This window comes from Paramisgurnus dabryanus, chromosome 2, assembly GCF_030506205.2.
Source record: "Paramisgurnus dabryanus chromosome 2, PD_genome_1.1, whole genome shotgun sequence".
Lineage (NCBI taxonomy): Eukaryota > Metazoa > Chordata > Actinopteri > Cypriniformes > Cobitidae > Paramisgurnus > Paramisgurnus dabryanus.
In genome coordinates this window covers 5758729-5781222 of record NC_133338.1, presented here as the reverse complement: position 1 = coordinate 5781222, position 22494 = coordinate 5758729, and the positions used below count along the sequence as shown (strand labels likewise).

The 22494-nt window shown below is 37.1% G+C and overlaps 1 protein-coding gene across 2 annotated transcripts in view; it reads right to left on the bottom strand.

The window, feature by feature from the left end:
* adamtsl3 (ADAMTS-like 3) overlaps window positions 1-19151 on the bottom strand; it is a 201184-nt gene extending 182033 nt beyond the window's left edge. For both annotated transcript variants that reach the window (XM_065294261.2, XM_073811887.1), the window contains exons 1-2: window positions 18892-19151; window positions 18349-18466 (exon numbers count right to left, since the gene is read on the bottom strand). In XM_065294261.2, coding sequence (XP_065150333.1) covers window positions 18349-18417 — 69 coding nt within the window. In that variant the 5' untranslated portion in view covers window positions 18418-18466; window positions 18892-19151. The remainder of the gene's footprint in view (window positions 1-18348; window positions 18467-18891) is intronic.
* Window positions 19152-22494: the final 3343 nt, after the last annotated feature.

Below are 22494 nucleotides of genomic sequence, written 5' to 3'. Positions count from 1 at the left end.
TGAAAAACGATGGACATATGCAACTCAGACAGCTTGGGGGTGAGTAAATCATGGGTTTAATATCATTTTTGGCCGAACTATCCCTTTAAACAAAAGCAGACTCATTAGACATGCAGTTATGATTATTTTGTTAATGTGATGTCACACTGATAAAGCCCCGCCCATAGCCATTTTTGACATTCTATAACAAATGATCTGTGTTGAGCTAAAACTTCACAGACACATTTTTGGGCACACCTGAGAATCATATTACATCTAAAAATAATAAATGCCATTTAAAGTTCTACCAATTTACAAACATTTATTTTTATTGTACACATAATAATTAGAGGCATCTTAATTTGACACATAAGCCAAACAACTAAAAGCACCCCGTATTTCAAAATAAGGCGCTATAAAGGGAAACCCTGAGCGTCAAAAAGTTATGCAAGTCAAAAGTTACGCTAAAGGTTAGTTAAAAAGCGACGCCCAGGGGTACCTTTAGCATCTTGTTAGTGATGCGAAACGCATGTAACAACGCTTTTTGACCACTTGTGAGTGAGTATGTGTTGTGATGCCACACCTGTCAAAACACATTGTGATTCAGTTCTTTGTTGCTAATTTTTTTTTTGTTTAATGTAGGAAAACCATAGATGAGGAAAACTGAGCATCCTTCAGTAGAAAATCACCTGATGGTATCATTTTTCAGAGAGGTAGACGTTGTTGAATACATCTGTCGTGACAGATGTTCCCCTTACTAGACAGTTTGTATGCACTGGATCTGATTTGCTATCATCGGTTACATGAGTTTACCAATCATCATTTACTAACCAGACCAGTGTTTACTGATATATGGTAGGGGTGTAACGGTACGCAAAAATCACGGTTCGGTGCGAACCCCGGTTTTGAAGCCACGGTTCGGTTCATTTTCGGTACAGTAAGGGAGAAATGCAAACATTAAACTGCAGGTTGTTTATTACTTTAAACTTTTTTTACAATTTGTTTACACTTTTTTAAACACTTTATTGAAGTATAAAATATATATAAAATGAAAAAATAATAAATAAAAGACTACTGCAAAGTTATTTTTTACATTATTTTATAACAGAAGGTAACTCTTATCTTAACCTTCTCTTAAACTTTTTCTACTAAGACCTTGAACTAACAAATTCAATTCCTGAATACATTTATGAACTATTAGCCTACATTTTTGCCACTAAAAATTTTCTGTTTTGATTTATTTTGGATTGTTTAACTCACAGTATTGATTTGGCTATGTACCATCTCTGTATAAAAATAATATTACTGCTCTATGTGTAACTGCATAGCAAGCAACATGATGATATACTTATTATACACTCATTTTGAGATTAGTGAGCTGCATACATAGCCATCTTTGATCTTTTGCATGTTTCTCCTAATCTTTGCTTGTGTTGTCAATGTAAGCTGTGACTTTACTTACGAACCCCTCCGCAGCTAAGTAACAGCTGAGTAAGCCCGGGTTACAGCTCTTCTCTGTCCCGACCAGCTGATCGCATTGTGACAATGATATGATTGACGTGATATGCAGATGAAAAATCTGATCACGCATTCCTTATTCTTGCTGTCACAGAAAGCGCGTCTCATGAATGCGTAGCAACGAAAGACGTGCATCCTCTTACGCACTTTTGAAAGAACAAAGCAGCGCGTTGACACGCGTTTAACATGCGCTTTTAGATACGACACGTAAACGTTTACATCAATAATCAAACGGATATACAACTAAGTAAATAAAAATCTTTCTGCGGGCCGAATTATGTTATATGTTTGACAGAAGACTTGCGCTGAACGCGGAGACTTCCGCCACTTAATATGTTCGTGCGGAAACGCACGTATTATGTTCCGCACAGGCGCACACAAAATACTTTCGGTGCACGTGCGCACCGTGCCGAAAGCCCTGAACCGAAACGGTCCGGTTCGAATACACGAACCGTTACACCCCTAATATATGGTGTTTTGTGCACATTAACTTTGTACCTAAAATATAACTCTAAACATTGTTTTAAAGCGGTGCTCACATTTCAGAAAATGTCAACTTGGAGCCCATTTGCCGTAGGCTACAATGTCAATGACAAGTCCAACACTGCACCAACATTAACAAGATTTTGTCTCATGTCTTTTAAAATATTCAAAGACGATTTGTCTGAAGTCAACCAATCAGGAGTTGGCAAACCACAGAAGACATACAACCTGAAATTTAATAAAGCCTACTGTAGACTTCATACATCTACTTTTCTTGCACAACCACATTTTTTATTGTGTATCACACATTCCTTAAGTATGGTTACAACTCCAGTATAAAGCTTACGATGCGTCCGAAACCGCCTACTTCCATACAATACAATAGGGAAAAAGCAGTAGGAGAGGTGAGTAGTATGTCCGAATTGCATGGTATTCCAAAAACGTACCCAGATGACCAACTATCCCGAAGAGTTCATTCGATGGACACTTTACTATCTTGTGAGCCCCCAAGAGAAGAGTTATCCAACGAAGAAGAAAAAGATTTCAAAAAATGTCCAAAAGCGGAAACGCGGCTCTATTCAAATACAAATACATACAGATGTGGCCTTTAAAAACGCGCGTTTTCTCCCGCGGCATTCGCCAAATCGTCTCGCGGAGTCACGCAGAATTCTGCAAGTGTTTTCGGGGGGGCTACTTTCCCTTTTCCCTTAATGTGTTTCGCTTCACAGAAAATCCACCAGGTGGCGCATAAAAAACTACATTTTTATATGCGTTGTCATTGCGGTTGTTTCCAGAAGTTAATAAGGGCATTGCTGAATATTTAACATTTCTATTAAAACAGCAAAGTGACGTCAACCAATTCTTGCCAGCATAACAGCGCATACATATATAAAGATGACTGTACGTGCAATGGGCATTTATACTAAGTGCAACAAAGAATTTAGTGTGAGCCTAATACACTTAACTCTATTTACAATGAATATCTTAATTATTTGTGTTGTCGAATTTTGACACCGTTTCATTGTTTGTTCATAATATTAATAATTATGTCAGTTTTTCTAAAAGTATTAATATTTTAAAGAGATTCATGTGGTATAAAAATACATGTTTTAAAGTTAAAAATGTTGTAAAAATATATTAGTATTATTGTTCTTAATATATTAAGAACAATAATATGACACATGTATATTGCGCTAAATTGCTTTACATATGGAAAGAGGAATTCTTCTCAACCACCACCAATAAAGTTTAAAAAATATTCTTTAGAAAAACGGCGTTTAAACCCACGCAGAGCGAACAAGAAAACATGGGCCTATGCTTACATACTGTACAGTGGGCATATGATATCTTTATTTAATTTTACATATTTAAAACTTTAATAATACCTTTCTTGCGCATATAGGCAGTCAGTGTTATGATTTTTTTTTATCCTTTCAGCCGTTATTCATAACAGTAAAAATATTCAGTGGCTTTGTAAATATATTACTAAAATAATGGATTAAAGTAACTTTATAAAATCTCTTAATGTCACTTATGTATTTTTTAGTTGGTCAAAACAAAATAAATGGCTAGAAATAGAACAGACATTTTAATTTAAAATGTACATATATTATAGGCGTATATTATAGGTCCTTCCAGATATCTTATCTCAGACGTTCGCAGTCAACACTTTTAAAACTTATTTATATAAAATCTAATTTATAAATTAAAAAACAAAGTTTTAAGTTAAGACAATAATAAATATATTTATTTTTATTGAAAGAAAAACGTAGAAAATGTTATTATGGGTATAGTTGATGCAAATAAAGTGTGCAGTATACAAAAAATGCAAACAAATTATTTCTAAAAGTGGCAAGATTTTAAAAAGATAAAGGTGGTATAAAGAAAGACGTGAGAAAAGTAGAGGTATGCAAAAGAGCACAGTTTAGTTATTGTTAATTAAAGCGGTTTTATACACCTTTGTTTGAATTGACAAGCATTTTATTCGCCACTTTCAACACAATTTGTGATTGATTTACCGATTTATTACAGAAAATTGTTGTCAGAAGCAAAGCATTGTACAAAGCATATTTATATGTATGTTTTAAAGTTAAAAATGTTGTAAAAAATATATTAGTATTCTTTTATATTAAGCATGGGCGTCGGAACCATTATACGTGGGTGGGACAGGACCCACCCACTTTTTAAGACCAATGATAATGGACCCACCCACTTTTTCTCTAATTTAGCGCATTTGTCTGTTCACTTATCAAAGCGCTGTTAGTCCAAATCCATTCCACTAGAGCAGGGATCCCTAACCTTTGCTTTTTTACACCACGGACCCGTTTCAGCTTTTAAACATAATTCGGGGGGTGAGTGGACGCTGAGTTGCTGTTCGAACATAGTGCTGAAAAACCTAAATTGCCAAATGTATAGGCCTAACGTTTTAAACAGAAATAAATGTCAAACAACCATGCATTAGGGAAATTAATAACTGCTTTATTTATAGTATATTTTCTATAGACGTGTAAAACCATATTATAGCGGATTATTTTACTTTCATTGTTTCACGAGTTTGCCTGCCCATTTAGTCTTAATAATTAACGGTAAACGAACTTAGCTTGGTGTTCTTAAAGGCAGCTCGAACCTTAGGTCGGACTCGAGCCCCAAGTTCAAGACACAGAAGAAAAAAGGAGGAGATGATGAGGAGAGATGCCAGAAGAATTGCGTCTGTCGCGGAGGCACAGAGACTCCCGTTTTGCTTTTAATGATAATTAACACAGCACTAAATGTGGTTCCTTTTTAAACGTTGAAAGTATAGGCTACTTGTTAAAATATTATTACTGCTGTAAAATAGTTTATTTTGATTATGGCACGATCGCTGGATAATTTTCAAGTTTTTTTTACAGAAGCCAATTAGCTACTTTTCACTTAGAACACGTATTAACATTATTTGCGAGGTACATTTCCAGATAATTCATAAAGTCATACCTCTGTTTAATCGATTGTGTTTTAGAAGTACACATGCTCAAACTCTTATGACAGCACAGCATTGTTTCCCGACGGAAACCATAAAATAAAGTGATCTCATTTCCAGAATCTCACATTTATATTTCTCTAAGAGAGAGAAAGAGAGATTGGGTATAACAAATAAAAAAGGTATACAAAAGTTTACCTTCATTCGTTTTTCTTACCTTTTATTTCCTCAAAATAAAAAATAAACATTGTAGCCTACTGTCAGCAGAGTAGAGAAAAAAAATGACAAAGAGAAAGATAACTGAAACATGACATCTGTCATTATTTGCAAAATATTTAAAGGGCTATTACCAGAATTTCGACCGTAATAGGCTACTGTCTTTAATTTAATAAACGCAAATGTTCAGGCTAATTAAAAGGAAACATGAAAATGTCATCTATTGCAGTAAATGTATTTTTCGGGGGGGGGGGGGGGGGGGGGGGTTATGTGGGGACCCACCCACTTTTCATTTGCTTCCGACGCCCATGATATTAAGAATAACAATGATACATTTATATTGCGCTAAAATGCAATATACATTATTCTGCAATATAAATTATTCTCAACCACCACCAATAAAGTTTAAACATTATTCTTTAGAAAAAAAAACGGCGTTTAAACCTGTGTTGCGTGGAGCGAACAAGAAAACATATGCTTACATGCTCAATCGGCATATGATTTCTTTTTTATTTAGTTTTACAGTTTTAAAAGTGGCAAAAAAGTTCTTAAAATCTAATGAATACCGGTTTTGTAAAATGTATATAACTGCAGATGCGTGCGTGGGATTTTCCTCCAGACCTTGACGCATGGTCGCGGAAAAGCGAGAAATATATTTTTTTTAAGTAAAAATATTTTGCACAATTGATATATTACTTATGAATATTTTAGGAAATTATTTTTGACACACGTAGGTTTTTACGTGTATTTTGGATTTTAATTTCATTACTGTCTGTGCCTATCCGTGGCCTCATCCGAGCGCACTTTCTTTGTCTTGCGTCTTAAATTGAGAAACCAATAAATAAAACGACAAAAAAGATGCCCCGTTTAAGTGAATGGGGAGGACTTGCGTATCATATGCACGCCAAAGTGGAATTTGGCGTATGTATTGCACGAGTTTTACACTTCGTGCTATTTATACGCAACCTCAGGAGACTGGGTTGGAAAAGACTCACACACCTTTCCCTGATGCATGCCCACACAGAAATACTGAACTCCCTGGACATTCGTCCCCTAGCTCATGAGAGACTTTGGAATTTCTATTATACAACCGGCGCAATGCGCGAGGCGAGTTTTTTCTGTTCGAGTAAAGAGCGCGTTGATAATATGCGTATTAACGGAATGACAACGCGGGTTTGTTTATTACATACATGGATGCGCAGCAGCACAAAAACGCTTTTTAATATGAAAAATTAAAGGATTAAAATGTAACAGATTATTATTGAGTCTCTTAGACATAAATGATGACCAATTATGAGACGTTAGAAGGCTTAAATAGCTGCTTCATCTGTAGCTAAGTAAATAAATGCTTTGCTTTAAACAAATGCATCTACTTTTAAATGTTTTTTTTTTTAAATGCTACCCAACGGATTTATTGTATATAATGACTCTGCACCTGTAGAAAAAAACATTCCGCTGTCCAAGTGCTGAAATGGCTCTCCACACGTTTGTAAATTCTTTATCTTTTGTTTGTAACAAATAGAGTATTTTTACAGTACAAACCTTATATAAAGCCTATTCTAAAAATGTAATTATACACCATGTATTTCTTTATAAAAGTATACAATATTAGAACTAAACCCATCATTATTTTTGTTCAAATTATGAATTATTTATAAGTTTAAAAAAGACAGTAATAGTACTATTTAGTAAAAAAAAGATCTATATAAAAATATACTAGGTATGTTAATGTGAGAATATTTTACATCTGTCGTGTGATTCTAACTTAAAAACGAAAGTAAAATATGTTCGTCCGCATGGACATTGAAAATTGTGAAGTTTAATTAATATTATATGTTGTTATTATATGTTGTATGTAAATTGTAACGAAAGTAATTCCCCCTGGGATAAGTATTTTTGCTTCTGATTAATAGCGCATATTCATCTGAGAATTGATGATGTCTGTGTGTTTCAGACCCTGGCTGTGTGCCCTGAAGTGTATATGACAATAAAGTAGTAAATCTCAATGTATTTATTTTTAAAATGTATTTTAAATAGGCCTATAGGCTCATAGGTTTCACAGCACCCCCTGTTCAAAATGACTTCCAGCGGCCCTGCCTTGACGCTTTGTGTGTTCGACTTTAAATGGTGCGGCGCTGACTGGTCGGCGTATGACATCAGAGTACCGCGAGAGCAAAGGTAAAGTCGGACCATTTGTAACATTTCGACTTGCTCTCGCGGTACTTTGATGTCTTCGTTGCCGAACTGTCTGCGCAGCGCCACATAGAAACGCCCTTTGACTCTTTAAGGCAAAGTACCAGCAACATGAGAAGTGGTGGCACGCAAAAGAAAGTGAAGGTACGCAATATTTTTTATTGCTACGTGGCAAACAAGTTACCAGTAGGTTCAGTAGATTCTCAGAAAACAAATGAGACCCAGCATTCATGATATGCACGCTCTTAAGGCTGTGCAATTGGGCAATTAGTTGAATTACGTGTGTTCAAAAAAATAGCAGTGTGGCATTCAATCACTGAGGTCATCAATTTTGTGAAGAAAGGTGTGAATCAGGTGGCCCCTATTTAAGGATGAAGCCAACACTTGTTGAACATGCATTTGAAAGCTGAGGAAAATGGGTCGTTCAAGACATTGTTCAGAAGAACAGCGTACTTTGATTAAAAAGTTGATTGGAGAGGGGAAAACCTATAAAGAGGTGCAAAAAATGATAGGCTGTTCAGCTAAAATGATCTCCAATGCCTTTAAATGGAGAGCAAAACCAGAGAGACGTGGAAGAAAACGGAAGACAACCATCAAAATGGATAGAAGAATAACCAGAATGGCAAAGGCTCAGCCAATGATCACCTCCAGGATGATCAAAGACAGTCTGGAGTTACCTGTAAGTACTGTGACAGTTAGAAGACGTCTGTGTGAAGCTAATCTATTTTCAAGAATCCCCCGCAAAGTCCCTCTGTTAAAAAAAAGGCATGTGCAGAAGAGGTTACAATTTGCCAAAGAACACATCAACTGGCCTAAAGAGAAATGGAGGAACATTTTGTGGACTGATGAGAGTAAAATTGTTCTTTTTGGGTCCAAGGGCCACAGGCAGTTTGTGAGACAACCCCCAAACTCTGAATTCAAGCCACAGTACACAGTGAAGACAGTGAAGCATGGAGCATGATATGGGCATGTTTCTCCTACTATAATGTTGGGCCTATTTATCGCATACCAGGGATCATGGATCAGTTTGCATATGTTAAAATACTTGAAGAGGTCATGTTGCCCTATGCTGAAGAGGACATGCCCTTGAAATGGTTGTTTCAACAAGACAATGACCCAAAACACACTAGTAAACGGGCAAAGTCTTGGTTCCAAACCAACAAAATTAATGTTATGGAGTGGCCAGCCCAATCTCCAGACCTTAATCCAATTGAGAACTTGTGGGGTGATATCAAAAATGCTGTTTCTGAAGCAAAACCAAGAAATGTGAATGAATTGTGGAATGTTGTTAAAGAATCATGGAGTGGAATAACAGCTGAGAGGTGCCACAAGTTGGTTGACTCCATGCCACACAGATGTCAAGCAGTTTTAAAAAACTGTGGTCATACAACTAAATATTAGTTTAGTGATTCACAGGATTGCTAAATCCCAGAAAAAAACATGTTTGTACAAAATAGTTTTGAGTTTGTACAGTCAAAGGTAGACACTGCTATTTTTTTGAACACACCCCTTTCAACTAATTGCCCAATTGCACAGCCTTAAGAGCATGCATATCATGAATGCTGGGTCTTGTTTGTTTTCTGAGAATCTACTGAACCTACTGGTAACTTGTTTGCCACGTAGCAATAAAAAATATACAAAAAACCTTGATTATTCTGGTTAGTCACATTGTACTGCTATTATTTTGAACAAGACTGTATGTAAGGAATAATTGACGACGGGCCATTGAATTATAAGAAAATAATGCACACCAAGGTGGTAATGCGGCACGACCCTAATTTCAAATAATTCAAAGGACCGGAGTCAATTATTCCGCTTATACCACGGTAGACCCCGAAGCCGTTTGTTTTGTGAATAATGGATGGCTGATGAAGTTATTGGCTGGCTAGCTGGCTCAGCCGAAACCTAAATGGCTGCTGCAGCCGCCAAACTTTTCATAGCTGCAAATGGCTGAAGCTGCCACATGTCTACAGATGTCTACGTTATACTGATTAACAGTGTTGGGAAAATTACTTACAAAGTGTAATACATTATATATTACAAATTACTGTAATTTGAAAGTAATTAGTCAAATTACAATATTACAGTCTCTGAACTGTAGTGAGTTACATTACTTTTGAGTTACTTTCATCAAAATAACAGAAGTATGACTAGGCATTAAAAAATGTTAAAATGTAGTTTATCGATGCTTATAAATCTAGAAGTTATGTGTTTGCCCTCGAGCTTTGAATAGGCACAGTGAAGACTTATGGCAAAATACAATAACTGTCAGAATTATAAACATAGACAAATGATCTGGTAAAAGTCTGGTAAATTATGGTACACATAACCAAACACAATAGAGCTAGAGCCCACTATAATGCTACCTATAGACTAATAACATGGCAAAACATGCAACCTCTTTTCATTTCTATTCTTTAATTTACTTTTAATTCAGAGCCACAGCACAAACCTGGCATGCACTGGGTTGAATGAATGAATGAATATAGGCAGGGCCGCCTTAACCTAATGTGAGGCCCTGGGGCTGAGAGATTTTGGAGGCCCCCCATACCCTCAATTTATAGTCTCATTTAAAAAAAAAGTGTAATATCTAGGTAATGTACATCACAAAATGCATTAGTTTATTTCAATACATACAAGAGTTTTCCCTCTTTGACCCAGAAAACACCATAATATCATTATTAACATATCACTGAGCCCACTTGAGCATAAACACAAGACACTTTATTTAACAACCACACACACAGCAACTTGTGGTGAAAAAAAAACCAAAATGTGTGAGAGTATATACGTTTATAAGCTTTATGTTTATATAGTTTTTGGAATATACAAATTTGCAGAAAATTGCACACTAACTAAAAGCTCACCACAGTTTTAAAAATATAAGTGAAAATGCATTAATGTTAACAAAAGATATATAGATATATATTTATAGACAGAATCTTGTTTTTTAATCAGTTACTTATTTTGTAGGCTATTGAAGATATAGTAGGCTATGCATTGTATTTAGTATTTATGCATACACGCATGTAAAACGAACACGTATGAATATACACAAAACAGACAGGGAACATACCTGTATATAAGATCTTTAGATAAGGAGATTATAAATATGAATGGTGCGATCAGGGGATGGTCATTTGAGATGGTCTTTGTCGAGCTTTGACTTGCACATTTACCGTTGCGTCGTCTTTCTAAACCAACAGATGTGTGTACTGTGAGCTAACATCGCGTCAAACTACATCGCTTCAGCTGCGCACGCGTCACTGATATAAACGCGAGTAAACTTAAACTTTATAACAACGAACAGCATTAATATTTTCAGGAACTCCTTTCTTTATTTGGCGGCACAGTATCTTGCACACAGTTGGAGAGACTTCTGCATGCCAGAGACTCAGCTGTATGAGCACAGAGAGAGCGAGCGCGCGCGCGAAAGAGAGAGAGCAAGCGCGCGCGCGCGAAAGAAAGAGAGACCTGCACCTCAGTGCTTATTATGAAATTTCAGAAATTGCTCTTTCATTTGTTGGTGGATTATTTCCCGTTTCTCTGTCACACTCAGTCTAACATGCAGGAATGCCAAGTTGACAACGCGCACTTAATTACATTACGCAGAATAGAAAAATCTGTTACGTCTGATATTTTATTTCAAGGTAAGTTACCACGGACCAATCAGCAGCCATGTAACGTGCAGTTAGAGTGATTGACAGATAACCTGACAAGTTACAAAACAATATGAACGTGAACTTGGGAGGCCCCTGAACTTGGGAGGCCCCTGGGCTTCAGCCCAGGTAAGCCCGTGCATTAAGGCGGCCTTGAATATAGGTTCCCATACAAAGGCTGGTAAAAACTTTTAACATTGATGTTTAAAGTCTACACTAATTTTACGTTGTAGTTTTGGTTGCTGTTTGTAATAAAACTGTAGCTAGCATAGCAATAGCCTAGCAATCTATGTATCTGGACTGTAACCATAGCAACGTTAGCTTACCTTGTCATTGCTGGTGTGATATGGATTTTACTGGCAAGCTTTTTAAAAGTCTCTTTACTTCTGGGGTTCAAGCAGCACAGGAGACCGACAGAAACTTTCTGTTGCTTTTACTTAGTGCTCTCATTCGCAGAATGCGTGTGCTGCGCTACCGGACCTGATTGCGACCACTTTAGTCAATGTTATGCCGCGCGCGGACTTCCCAGAAGCGGCTCTTATAAGAAACGCGTCTATATTTGACTTCACCGATTCCAATCGCAGTTCCAATACAAAATTAAAATAAAAGTGAACATGCTGCATACAGCACCCGGAAACAGACATACAAACGTTATTTTACCCGCAGCTTTTTCCTGTGTGGATGCTGGTCGCGCGCATTGGTCAAAAATAAAAAATAACACGGTCTATTTTTGAAATGCATTGTTGTGACGCGCACGTTACTAATGCATCGCTTCTTCTGTACGGAAAACGAGCAATTTTAATTTCCCAATCTGAAGACTGCAGCCTCCGGAGGTCGCATTTTTACGCTGCCTACGTCATCAACACTGTCTTATTTCAAAATATCAACAATTATAAAGTTTATTCTTATTATAAGTTAATCGTAAATTGTTTTAATATGCGTATGGCTTGCGAATGTAATGCTCAGTTAACTTAAATAAACCAGGCTTGATGACGTATGCAGCCTGCATATGCGACCTCCACAGGTTGCAAGTTGCAACCCCTCTGTGTATTGTAGCAACGAGCGAGCACAAGACTGTGCTGTTATGAAACCAATCGGAAAATGGATCTCGTGTATTGTTTATATATTTCGTGTGTGTATGTCTCTATGTGATTGAATTATTATTTGATTGCAAATAATTCTAGCCGGCTCAGCCAAACTTTATCAGCTGGCGGCTCAATTTGGCTTAGGAAATTATTGGCTGATGGCGGCTGAACTTCTAAATGGCGCAAATGGCGGCGCCTGGCGGCGGCTTCGGGGTCTATACCACGGTTATCACAAACATTGCTCTGGTGCCTATTTTTAAGACATTTGAAAAATTAGGTGTGCGGTTTACAGAAAAATAATCAACACCCATAGAACATTTCTCATCCAATCAGAATGCAGCATTCAACAGACCTGTGGTATAAATATATATATATGTATATATATATATAAACACACAAACCACATTCTGGTTTCCATGTTTTGTGTGGACATTCCTTAGACGTAATACATTTTATACCGTACAAACCGTATATTCTGTTCCCTTCCCCTAACCATCAAAGAAAACTTTATTGTACCTTAGATTTTCAATAAACACCATTCTGTTTCATTTTTAAGCTTGTTTCCTAATGGGGACCTCAAAATGTCCCCACAAGGTCACAAAAATACTGGTATTCCTATCTTTATGGGGACAATTGGTTCCCACAACGTGATAATTACCTATAAATATACACATATGTGTAAATATTTCATAGATATATACATAGACATGTGTGTTTTTATAGATACATAATTATTAAACAAAATACACACATATGTGATGTAAACAAAAACTTTTATTCTGCAAACGATTAGTTGCGATTAGTTGTTATGCAGCCCTAAATGAAACGTTAAAACATACAATAAATACAAATAAAGATTTTTTTTACATTTACGTCTGCTATAGTAAATGGGTGGTTACTTGAATTTTACTATAAATATAGGTTGTACTCTTGTTTCTGTAGTAAAACCATGTAAAAAATGTATGGTCATGCACCCCTCTTTGCCATCTAACACGAATACTTTTTTCTTCTTGACTATTATATCATATTTATATTTTATATTATATTTTCTGAAAATGGTGTGATATGGTGTCAGAATTCGGACTGAAGCGTCTTGTCGTGTACCACTGCACCCCTATGTTTATCAGACATCAGAATTTGCACCGTGCATGCCCGCAATAAGTGTCTAAAATGTTTTGAAGCCACAATGACCAAATATACAGACGTAAAAGTGTCCACTCCAAACACAAACACACGCAACATGTCCCTATGGCTTATAGCGACAGGTCAGTCTGGAGCCAGACAGTTTCTTTGTCACTGCTTTAAGTGTCAGCTGTTCAAACACGCTGGAGCGCAGTCGCGCTGTCTGCGCAGCCACACCGACAGAGGAAAGCTTTCACAGGCCTGCCAGGCATCTCCACAGAAAACACAGCACAAAATAACACACCGTCTCCTCGCGCATGCTAATGCATCTGCAAGCCAGTAATGATACTGGGTTTTTTCAATCCAACAAAAAGCATGCGAAATTATAAAAAAGAATTCAATTTAATACTTATAGATAATGTTATAAATGGGGCAGTTAAGCGCTGTGCTGACGTGCTGTGTCGGTGCTGAAAGCGTCTCGTGTTAGTACAGCTACGACTGCGTGAATGGTTCGAAACTAAAGAATGCGAATGAAAAATCCTGTCATCGTTTACTCAATCCAGTAAGTATTTTTCTTTCTTCCTTGAAACACAAAAGTTCTTATTTCTGTAGCTCAATTGGTAGCAGCACAAAGGTCACGGGTTCAAACCCCGTGGAACACGTGTATAGATTAAATGCACCGTAAGTCTTTGGATAAAAATGTAAAGTGCTAACTATACGCTTTTATTCAGTCTGCTAGTCATTTAGCCATCAAAACACATAGTTTTACAAATTTCCACGGTTACCAAAGACATTGCTCTGGAGGTCATTTTAAGATATTTGATCGGTCAGGTGTGCATTCATCGAAAAATAATCAACACCCATGGAACATTTCTTAACCCCGTGGTATATTTTCTCGTAACATTTCATGATCTCGTTCCTCATACAAAGCTATGAAGGCTACTTGCGTACTGTCATATGGACCATTTTAATGATACTTTTGCTAAAAATAGAGTCACTATTCATTGCTATTCCACCAGAAAGTAAGAGAATTCCCATTCCCCCTCCCCATAATTCCCTGTTTCCCCTAACTATTCACTTTACACCCCAAATAAGACTTTAAAATATTTACAATACGACAGAAGGAGGACATTGTTATGCGTTTTCCCGTCTGTTAGGAGCTTGGAAAACAATAGTCTCATTTATTTGTCCGCCTACAGAACGAATCTGTAAATTGGAAAACAGTAAAAAATGGAAAAAGTGAACGCAGCCTAAAGTGAGAAGTGGCTTCAATTCAGCACTTGAGAATATCAATAACGCTAAAAACACGATACAATAAAAAGCAATCAGGCATGAGGTTAATACAACATCTGCTTGTCATAATCTATGGTATAAGCCAAGCAAGAATTACTATTTCAAAATCCATTTTGGCCCGTAATTGTCGACTGTGCACTCGGTTAACCTATGAGCTTTTCTTTATGTGTTGCGTTTGGGGAAAAAACATTCCCGGATTTCGGAAAAGGAGAACTGTGTGCTTTCCCTTCTTGCAGTGTTTATATAATGCTTGTATAAGCATAACGCTCTGTTGGGATTGACACCTAGAAAAAAACATTTACGGGACCTTTGAGAGTTTCATGTGAGAAATAACTACAATTAAACTATAACGACTTCTGAAATGTGATTGAACGCAATCTCGTTAGTATGCAAGTACGTCTTGCAATCTCAGTTTTGCCACTAGGGGCACCAGAGAAGACAAACAAGTTAGCACTAACTGTCGTTCTCAATCATTTGTTTTTTTCTCTGGCAGGTCAAGTTCAGTCATTTTAGAAGTGTTAGATTTAAAGGGTCCACATGTATGGTGTAATAGATTAACACTGTCTGTGATTGGCTACTGTATATGAATGTAAAAAAACACATTCATGCTCCAGCTCCTATCTGCAGTACATCAAGCCATTAATAATTTCATCAGTATGAACAAAACAAAGTCTTAAGATCGAAACAAACCTGCAAATTGTTTTCATGTAATAGCCAAGCTGTGAAGTAAGCTGGATAGTCTCTACCTGTGTGTGTGTGTGTGTGTGTGTGTGTGTGTGTGTGTGTGTGTGTGTGTCCAGATAAGTGTATTGCCAGCGAGAGGTTAAAGAGCAGAGCCGGTCTCTAATAGAAAGTGCAGGAAAACAGGAGATGTGGGAAAAGCGTAGTGAAAACACCTGTTTAACTTCACTTTACTTTCTGAGCTGAACCTCTCGGCTTTTTAAGGAGTCCCAGTGGCGGCTCCCACACGCGCATAAATCAAGCCAAAGTGTTTAGCCCGCAGAACAAATATTATTCTGAAAGATTACTGCAAAGAGCTTTAATGGAGACTGTGGATAAATGCACATCAAATTTCAATTTGGACCAAAGATGGATGTCTGGAATCACCTGCTTCGGTCTAAAACCTGAACATGATCAATTGTAAGGGCCGGTAAAAATGTCACATTGAATTAAAACATTTTATAAGAGGGGATTTTGATGTTGAGTCTGTTACTCACTTTAATAGGCGTTTGTCTATTATATTTTAAAATATCTTATATTATTAGCTTATTCTGAGTTTTTGGGCAGGCCAGAAGCAGTTTTACCTTCTTGCAGACTTGCTTTGTATGGTGCTCACTGTGTAACAATATTGATACGGTACTTTTTAACTGATATGTAAAATTTATCCATTACTTCCTATCCAAGCCTGACCTTATAGGAATTTCTACTGATTTTACGTGTTGGCTAATTCTCATGAATTCATACGAAGTGAATCGTCCAAAATTATTAGAAAAAACTATCATGAAACCCCCACCCAAACCCCGCCTCTAACCCCAACGTTACAGGGGTGTAAGCAAATCTTACAAAAACATACATTTTGGTACGACGTATGTGCATTTTGTACGTTTTTGAAATATTCGCAAAACTTAGCAAATTGTACAAAAAAAAAAAAACGTACAAATGTGGTCCTGAATGTGTAACCCTGCCTCTAACCCCAACGTTACAGGGGCAAAAGCAAATCGTATAAAAATGTACGAATGTGGTGCCTAATGTGTTACCCCGCCTCTTACCCTTAGTTACAGGGACGAAAGCGAATCGTATAAAAATATACGAATGTGGTCCCGAATGTGTAACCCCAGCCCTAACCTTTTGTTACAGGTGTGAAAGCAAATCATATAAAAATGTACGAATGTGGTGCCTAATGTGTTACCCCGCCTCTTACCCTTAGTTACAGGGACGAAAGCGAATCGTATAAAAATATACGAATGTGGTCCCGAATGTGTAACCCCACCCCTAACCTTTTGTTACAGGTGTGAAAGCAAATCGTATAAAAATATACGAATGTGGTCCCGAATGTGTAACCCCACCCCTAACCTTTTGTTACAGGTGTGAAAGCAAATCGTATAAAAATGTACGAATGTGGTGCCTAATGTGTTACCCCGCCTCTTACCCTTAGTTACAGGGACGAAAGCGAATCGTATAAAAATATACGAATGTGGTCCCGAATGTGTAACCCCACCCCTAACCTTTTGTTACAGGTGTGAAAGCAAATCGTATAAAAATGTACTAATGTGGTGCCGAATGCGTAACCCCGCCTCTAACCCTTAGTTACAGGGGTGAAAGCAAATCTTACAAAAACATACATTTTGATACGACGTACGTTTTGTACGTTTTTGTAAGTTTTGCAAAACTTAGCAAATCGTAAAAAAACGTACAAATGTGGTCCTGAATTGTAACCCTGCCTCTAACCCCAAGGTTACAGGTGTTCAAGCAAATCGCATAAAAATTTACGAATGTGGTGTCGAATGTGTAACGCCTCCTCTAACTCTTAGTTACAGGGGTAAAAGCAAATGGTATAAAAATGTTAACATGATCTAAAAATTTACAAATGTGGTGCCTAATGTGTAACCCCGCCTCTAACCCCAACGTTACAGGGGGAAAAGCAAATGGTATAAAAATTTACAAATGTGGTCCCGAATGTGTAACCCCACCTCTAACCCATAGTTACAGGGGCGAAAGCGAATCGTATTAAAATGTACGAATGTGGTGCCGAATGTTTAACCCCGCCTCTAACCCTTAGTTACAGGGGCGAAAGCGAATCGTACAAAAAACTTACGAATGTGGTCCCAAATGTGTACCCTGCTTTGAAAAAAAATTGCCAAATCGTACAAATATTTACCAATGTGGTCCCGAAAGTGTAACCCCACCTATAATCCCAATGTTACAATGGCGAAAGCAAATCTTACCAAAACGTTCGAATGCGATTGTACGAATTATTACAAATTAGCCACCTCATACAATACATACTAATAACCATCAGATTGTGCTGGACATTACCCAAATGACGTAAAGTATGAAGGGAAAGGTGCTAGACGTGGCCAGTAACCCTATCCCACGGTGCAGCTCCTACATTACCTGCTCTCTCCTCCGTTTTTCATCTCCATTTCGGCAGAATCCAACAAAGCAAGCACTTGGGTTTCGCCTGTCGTTATTCATGTACTGGCACACGGAACAAAGAGATTTGGCCACTTCAGGTGGCAGCTCTGCGGTGTAAATTGCTGTTATCGAGTGGCCCTATTGTAAAGGATTAGGCTGGCATCCATGCCCATGCCAGCTCTTCCATTAAGATCCAAGCCACCCTCTATATATAACTACACCGCTGTGTCCAGTTTCTAACAAAGACGATGGCAACATTCAACTGCCCTGTCCAGAAAACTGAGAGGAAAGATGACGGCTCGTCTGTCAATGTGTGCTGAGAATCTTTGATCTGTTCTGAATCTTGATCATGTGACTCCATCTTTGAGTTACAGACACAATCCAATACTTACTCCCAGGCAACACAACTAGTCAGTGCCAATACTTTACAAGTGGTTGGTTGATTATTATAAATAATTTAGTTTAATGAAGTGGGCAGCCAACTGCAATAATCTTAAAAAAGCCAAATAAACACTATTATTCCAACACTGCAGAAAACTACAGTATAATAAATGTCTAAATTGTGTATTATTGTACATGTTTACTGTAGTTTTTTTATTTCACAAAAAAAGTAGAGCGAATCATAGTCAGAAAGTTCTTTACAATGCATTGTTTGCATTGATGTGAGCATCAACTTACTCCAAAAAATAATTTCCGACATTCATCATACCTGAACACTGGATGATATAAGCGTCAACATCAAGCTGATCCGGCATATAGACAAAATCCAAAACTCCATCTTTAAAATCCTGTTAGATCTGCTTGAATGATGATAGTCAGATATCAACCTGGAGATAAAGAGGAATAAACTTAGACCAGAGATCAGCTGCAGCACATGAAACATTTACCATCACAAGCATTTTGTAATTGACTTACTGAAAACTAATTGAATCATGACCACTGATAGAAAGGTGTGAACGTTCAGGCAGTGAGTTGCATAAAAACACAGCTTGTTTCTCAGGTATTCCCAATGCATCCGAATATGCCGCGTAATTCTGCGCAGCAGTGCATGCCAATGATTCACATGGCAGAGAAACCTTATAACACTGAGATATCTGATGATGCGCATGCAGGTTATGAACAGACAAATGAAAGTTGCTTTATAAATAGCTCTATAAATAATAACAATAAAAACACCTAATATACCTGTAAAACGCATAAGCAGCCAATGCATATAAAAAACAGACACGCATGCGTTTATATCAGATCTTACCTTTTGCTGCGAAGTAAACTCGTGTCAACGCGTTAAGGCGCGCGCCGCGTCAGTGATGAATAATAAGCCGTTAAATGGAGCTGCTCGGTATCGTGTCGTTACGCAGCGTCCAGACTGATGTTACACACGGTGAATTCACGGTGTATGCATGTGAATAACTATGAGTTTTACCATCTGTCCTCAGCGCGGGGCTGCGCGTCCTCGGGCTCCGCGCCGCGCACTGAAGTTCATCTGCTGCGCGCTCATGCTCCGCTAGGCGTCCCTGCGCCTTTGCTTGACTGTCAGCTCGTGATGTTTCTGCTCTCTTACCTCTGATATGTGAAATTATTTAGCCAATGGCAAATTTATCCTGCATATACAACACAAAGTCGGACTTTTTATCTATAAAGGTAAATAACTTTATTCTTAAGAAAGAAACTTTAGAAAAATATTCTGTGATATAGTCATTATATAAAACATCGCGGTGTTTTGGTATAACCTGGTTTGTGTGACTAAGACTTTCAGATACTACCTGAGTGATCATATTTAATAGTCACTAATTGTTATCCAAGTGTTTGGTACCGTTTAAAAGTTTATAGTTACTTATTAATATATTTTTCTACATTTTGGAATAATATTAAACTCACCAAAAACTCTATTTTAACTACGTTGTAACTGAAACTATTTAAAAATGAATTAAAACTTTATATTTTATCATCTTGAAGGTAGTCGATATTTCCAGAAATGTGAGACTCTTGTCATTTTATCGAGCAGCTCTTGAGGTAAATCATTTAATCTATTCTGGACGTTATAGCTTTTTCTTTATCTTCAGTTCAAGTCATTCATTTTCATCAATTTAAAGAAACAAATATGTATGCACAGTTGTGATTTACCATCTGTTCTCAGCGCGGGGCTGCGCGTCCTCGTGCTGCGCGCCGCGCACCACTGAAGCAAAATTATTTTCAGACATTTCAGCATACGCCGTCAAAACGGAAGGTTTGTAACGTCAAGAAAAAAATATTACTTGAAGTGACCTTAAACTTTTGAACAGTAGTGTATATAAATGTATGGAGTGGCCACAAAAATGGACACTTGAGCCACACCGAATGTTATTGCATAAAAATAACAAGATGGCACAATATGTCACTCATAATTTGATAGGTTTAAAAATAATGAAATATAGCCTGCTGTTTATATAGCCAACTGTATATAGAGATATAGCCTTTTGTGATTAACTAACCTATGGTTACTTTTCTGTCATTGCAAAAACAAATGTACATGCTCAGTGCAGTAGTAAAGTAGTTTTAAAATAAAGAAGGTGCATCATTTGTACCCACCTGGTCCAAAGTTAAACAACATATTCTTCATGATTTCATTGATTTGAACACAAAAAAAACAACATTCTGTGAAAGTCACACTGCCATTTGTGTGCCAGACAGTAACAACATAAACGGCTTTTGTGGAACAAACGTGACTTCCGGTAAACTCTGCAAAGAAACACGAGTCTGTCCCAAAATACGACTCCGGTGCACCCACATGGACTCGCATCAAGGGACCCTAAAGTCTGCACTACATGATGTCATCAAAGTGTGGACTCTGAGGAGGACCACAAGTCCGGAGTGTGAACTCTTTCCATCCATCGTCTGATTGCTCTTTCGCAAAGACTTCTGGGTTGGAAAAGCGCGTGGAGCTTGCAGCAGTGCAGGCTTCGATGAAGACCGCATCAAGGGTGCAAAGGGGCCGTTGTTGAGCACCCTTCGGAGCTTAAAAAGACAGGTGGGACACTCTACAGAGTCGTAGACTAAGCGAACACGCGCAATTTAAGGCCACGAGACTGAAAGTCCACATGAAGTGGGTACATTTGGAACAGGGCCTATAGTGTTTTTACACTGACATGATTCAAACCTTTAGATCCAACAGTGAATCAGTTTATATCATTATAGTATTTGGAGGAATTCCAGATGGCGGGCGAGTACTTCATGTCAGCTTTTATCATTTCTATGCTCTTGCGACTGATCAAAGCGCACGCTGGGCCAAAGCTTATCTGTTTATTATGAAGTGCAGAGTAGGGTTGGCAGTGAGAAGCTTTGATATGCTTTCACCTGTTACGGTTGAAGTCAAACAGAGCAATGAAATGGCAGAGCTTTTCGTTATTTAGAAGCAAATAATAATCCTCTGAATATCCCATATGGGTCAACCACTAGAATATTAAAATGGTTAAAGCTCAGTTTTAAAGGTGCTGAATGTATTTACCTAGGCATAGATGAATAATAAGAGTTATGTACAGAGCAATGACATATCGTGAGCCTTAAACGCACGATAGACCAAAAATATCAAATTTAAGTGACTTTGTGAATAAAACAAGCAAAAAAATCTTGAAAATTTAGCTTACCCCATTGGCAGATTTTTTGCTTGTTTTAATCACTTTAATTTTATATTTTTGGTCTAAAAACTAGACTTATTTTCCTGGGTCGTTTTGCTCATCAAGAAAAAGCATTTTAATTTAAGAATTTTTAGATAGTATTTTTGTCTTTTTTTAGAATTTTTTTCTTAAAGGTACAGTGTGTAAATTTTAGCGGCATCTAGTAGGTGAGGTTGCGAATTGCAACCAGTGGCTCAAGCCACTACTCACCTCACACCTTTGAAACGCAAAGAGAAGCTATGGTAGCTGCCACCGAAAAAACATGTCCTCGACAAAGAACTTAGTAAAAAAAGTTTGTTCGTTAAGGGCTTCTGTACAAACATGGCGGCACAAAATGGCGACTTCCACGTAAAGGGGCCCCTCGTGCATGTAGATAAAAACGTCTCATTCTAAAGTGATAAAAACACAACGGTTCATTATATAAAGGTCTTTATACACCCCTGATAATATAGTTTTGTATATTAATTTGCATTTCTGTCAAGAGATCCTTCTAAAAAAATTACATACTGCACCTTTAAAAATCATTTTTTGCAGCGTACTGAACTGAACTGCTCTGTGAAACAGCCTATCAGAGAAAACTCAATATTATTATTCATGACCCTTTCAAATAAGGTAATAATAAGCCATTTCAATCTAAAGCAAATCCTACACTGCAAAATGACGTTCTTAGTATTTTGTCTTGTTTTTAGTTCAAATATCTAGAAATTCTTAAATCAAGATGTTTTTTCTTGATGAGCAAAAGGCCTAAGTCTAGTTTATAATTTTTTTAGACAAAAAAAATATTTGTGCAAAAAAACAACCAAAAATATCTGCCAATGGGGTGAGAAAATATTTCTTGAATTAAGTGTTAAAAAAATAAACTTATTTCAAGATTTTTTTCTTACCCCATTGGCAGATTTATTTCCTTGTTTCAGGCACAAATGTACTTATAAATGTACTGTATTTTTTTAAGGTAATTTTACTCATCAAGAAAATGCATCTTAATTTAAACATGTTTAGATATTTGTACTGACAAGACAAAAATACTAAGTAAGAAAGTCATTTTTTGCAGTGTAGGGTTGTAAATGAACATGAAATGCAAAAAAAGATTTTCAGTAAAAATATCTAAACTTCTTAAATTAAGATTACTAATTTTTTTTGATAAGCAAAACAACCCAAAAAAAATAAGTCTAGTTTTTAGACCAAAAATATCAAATTTAAGT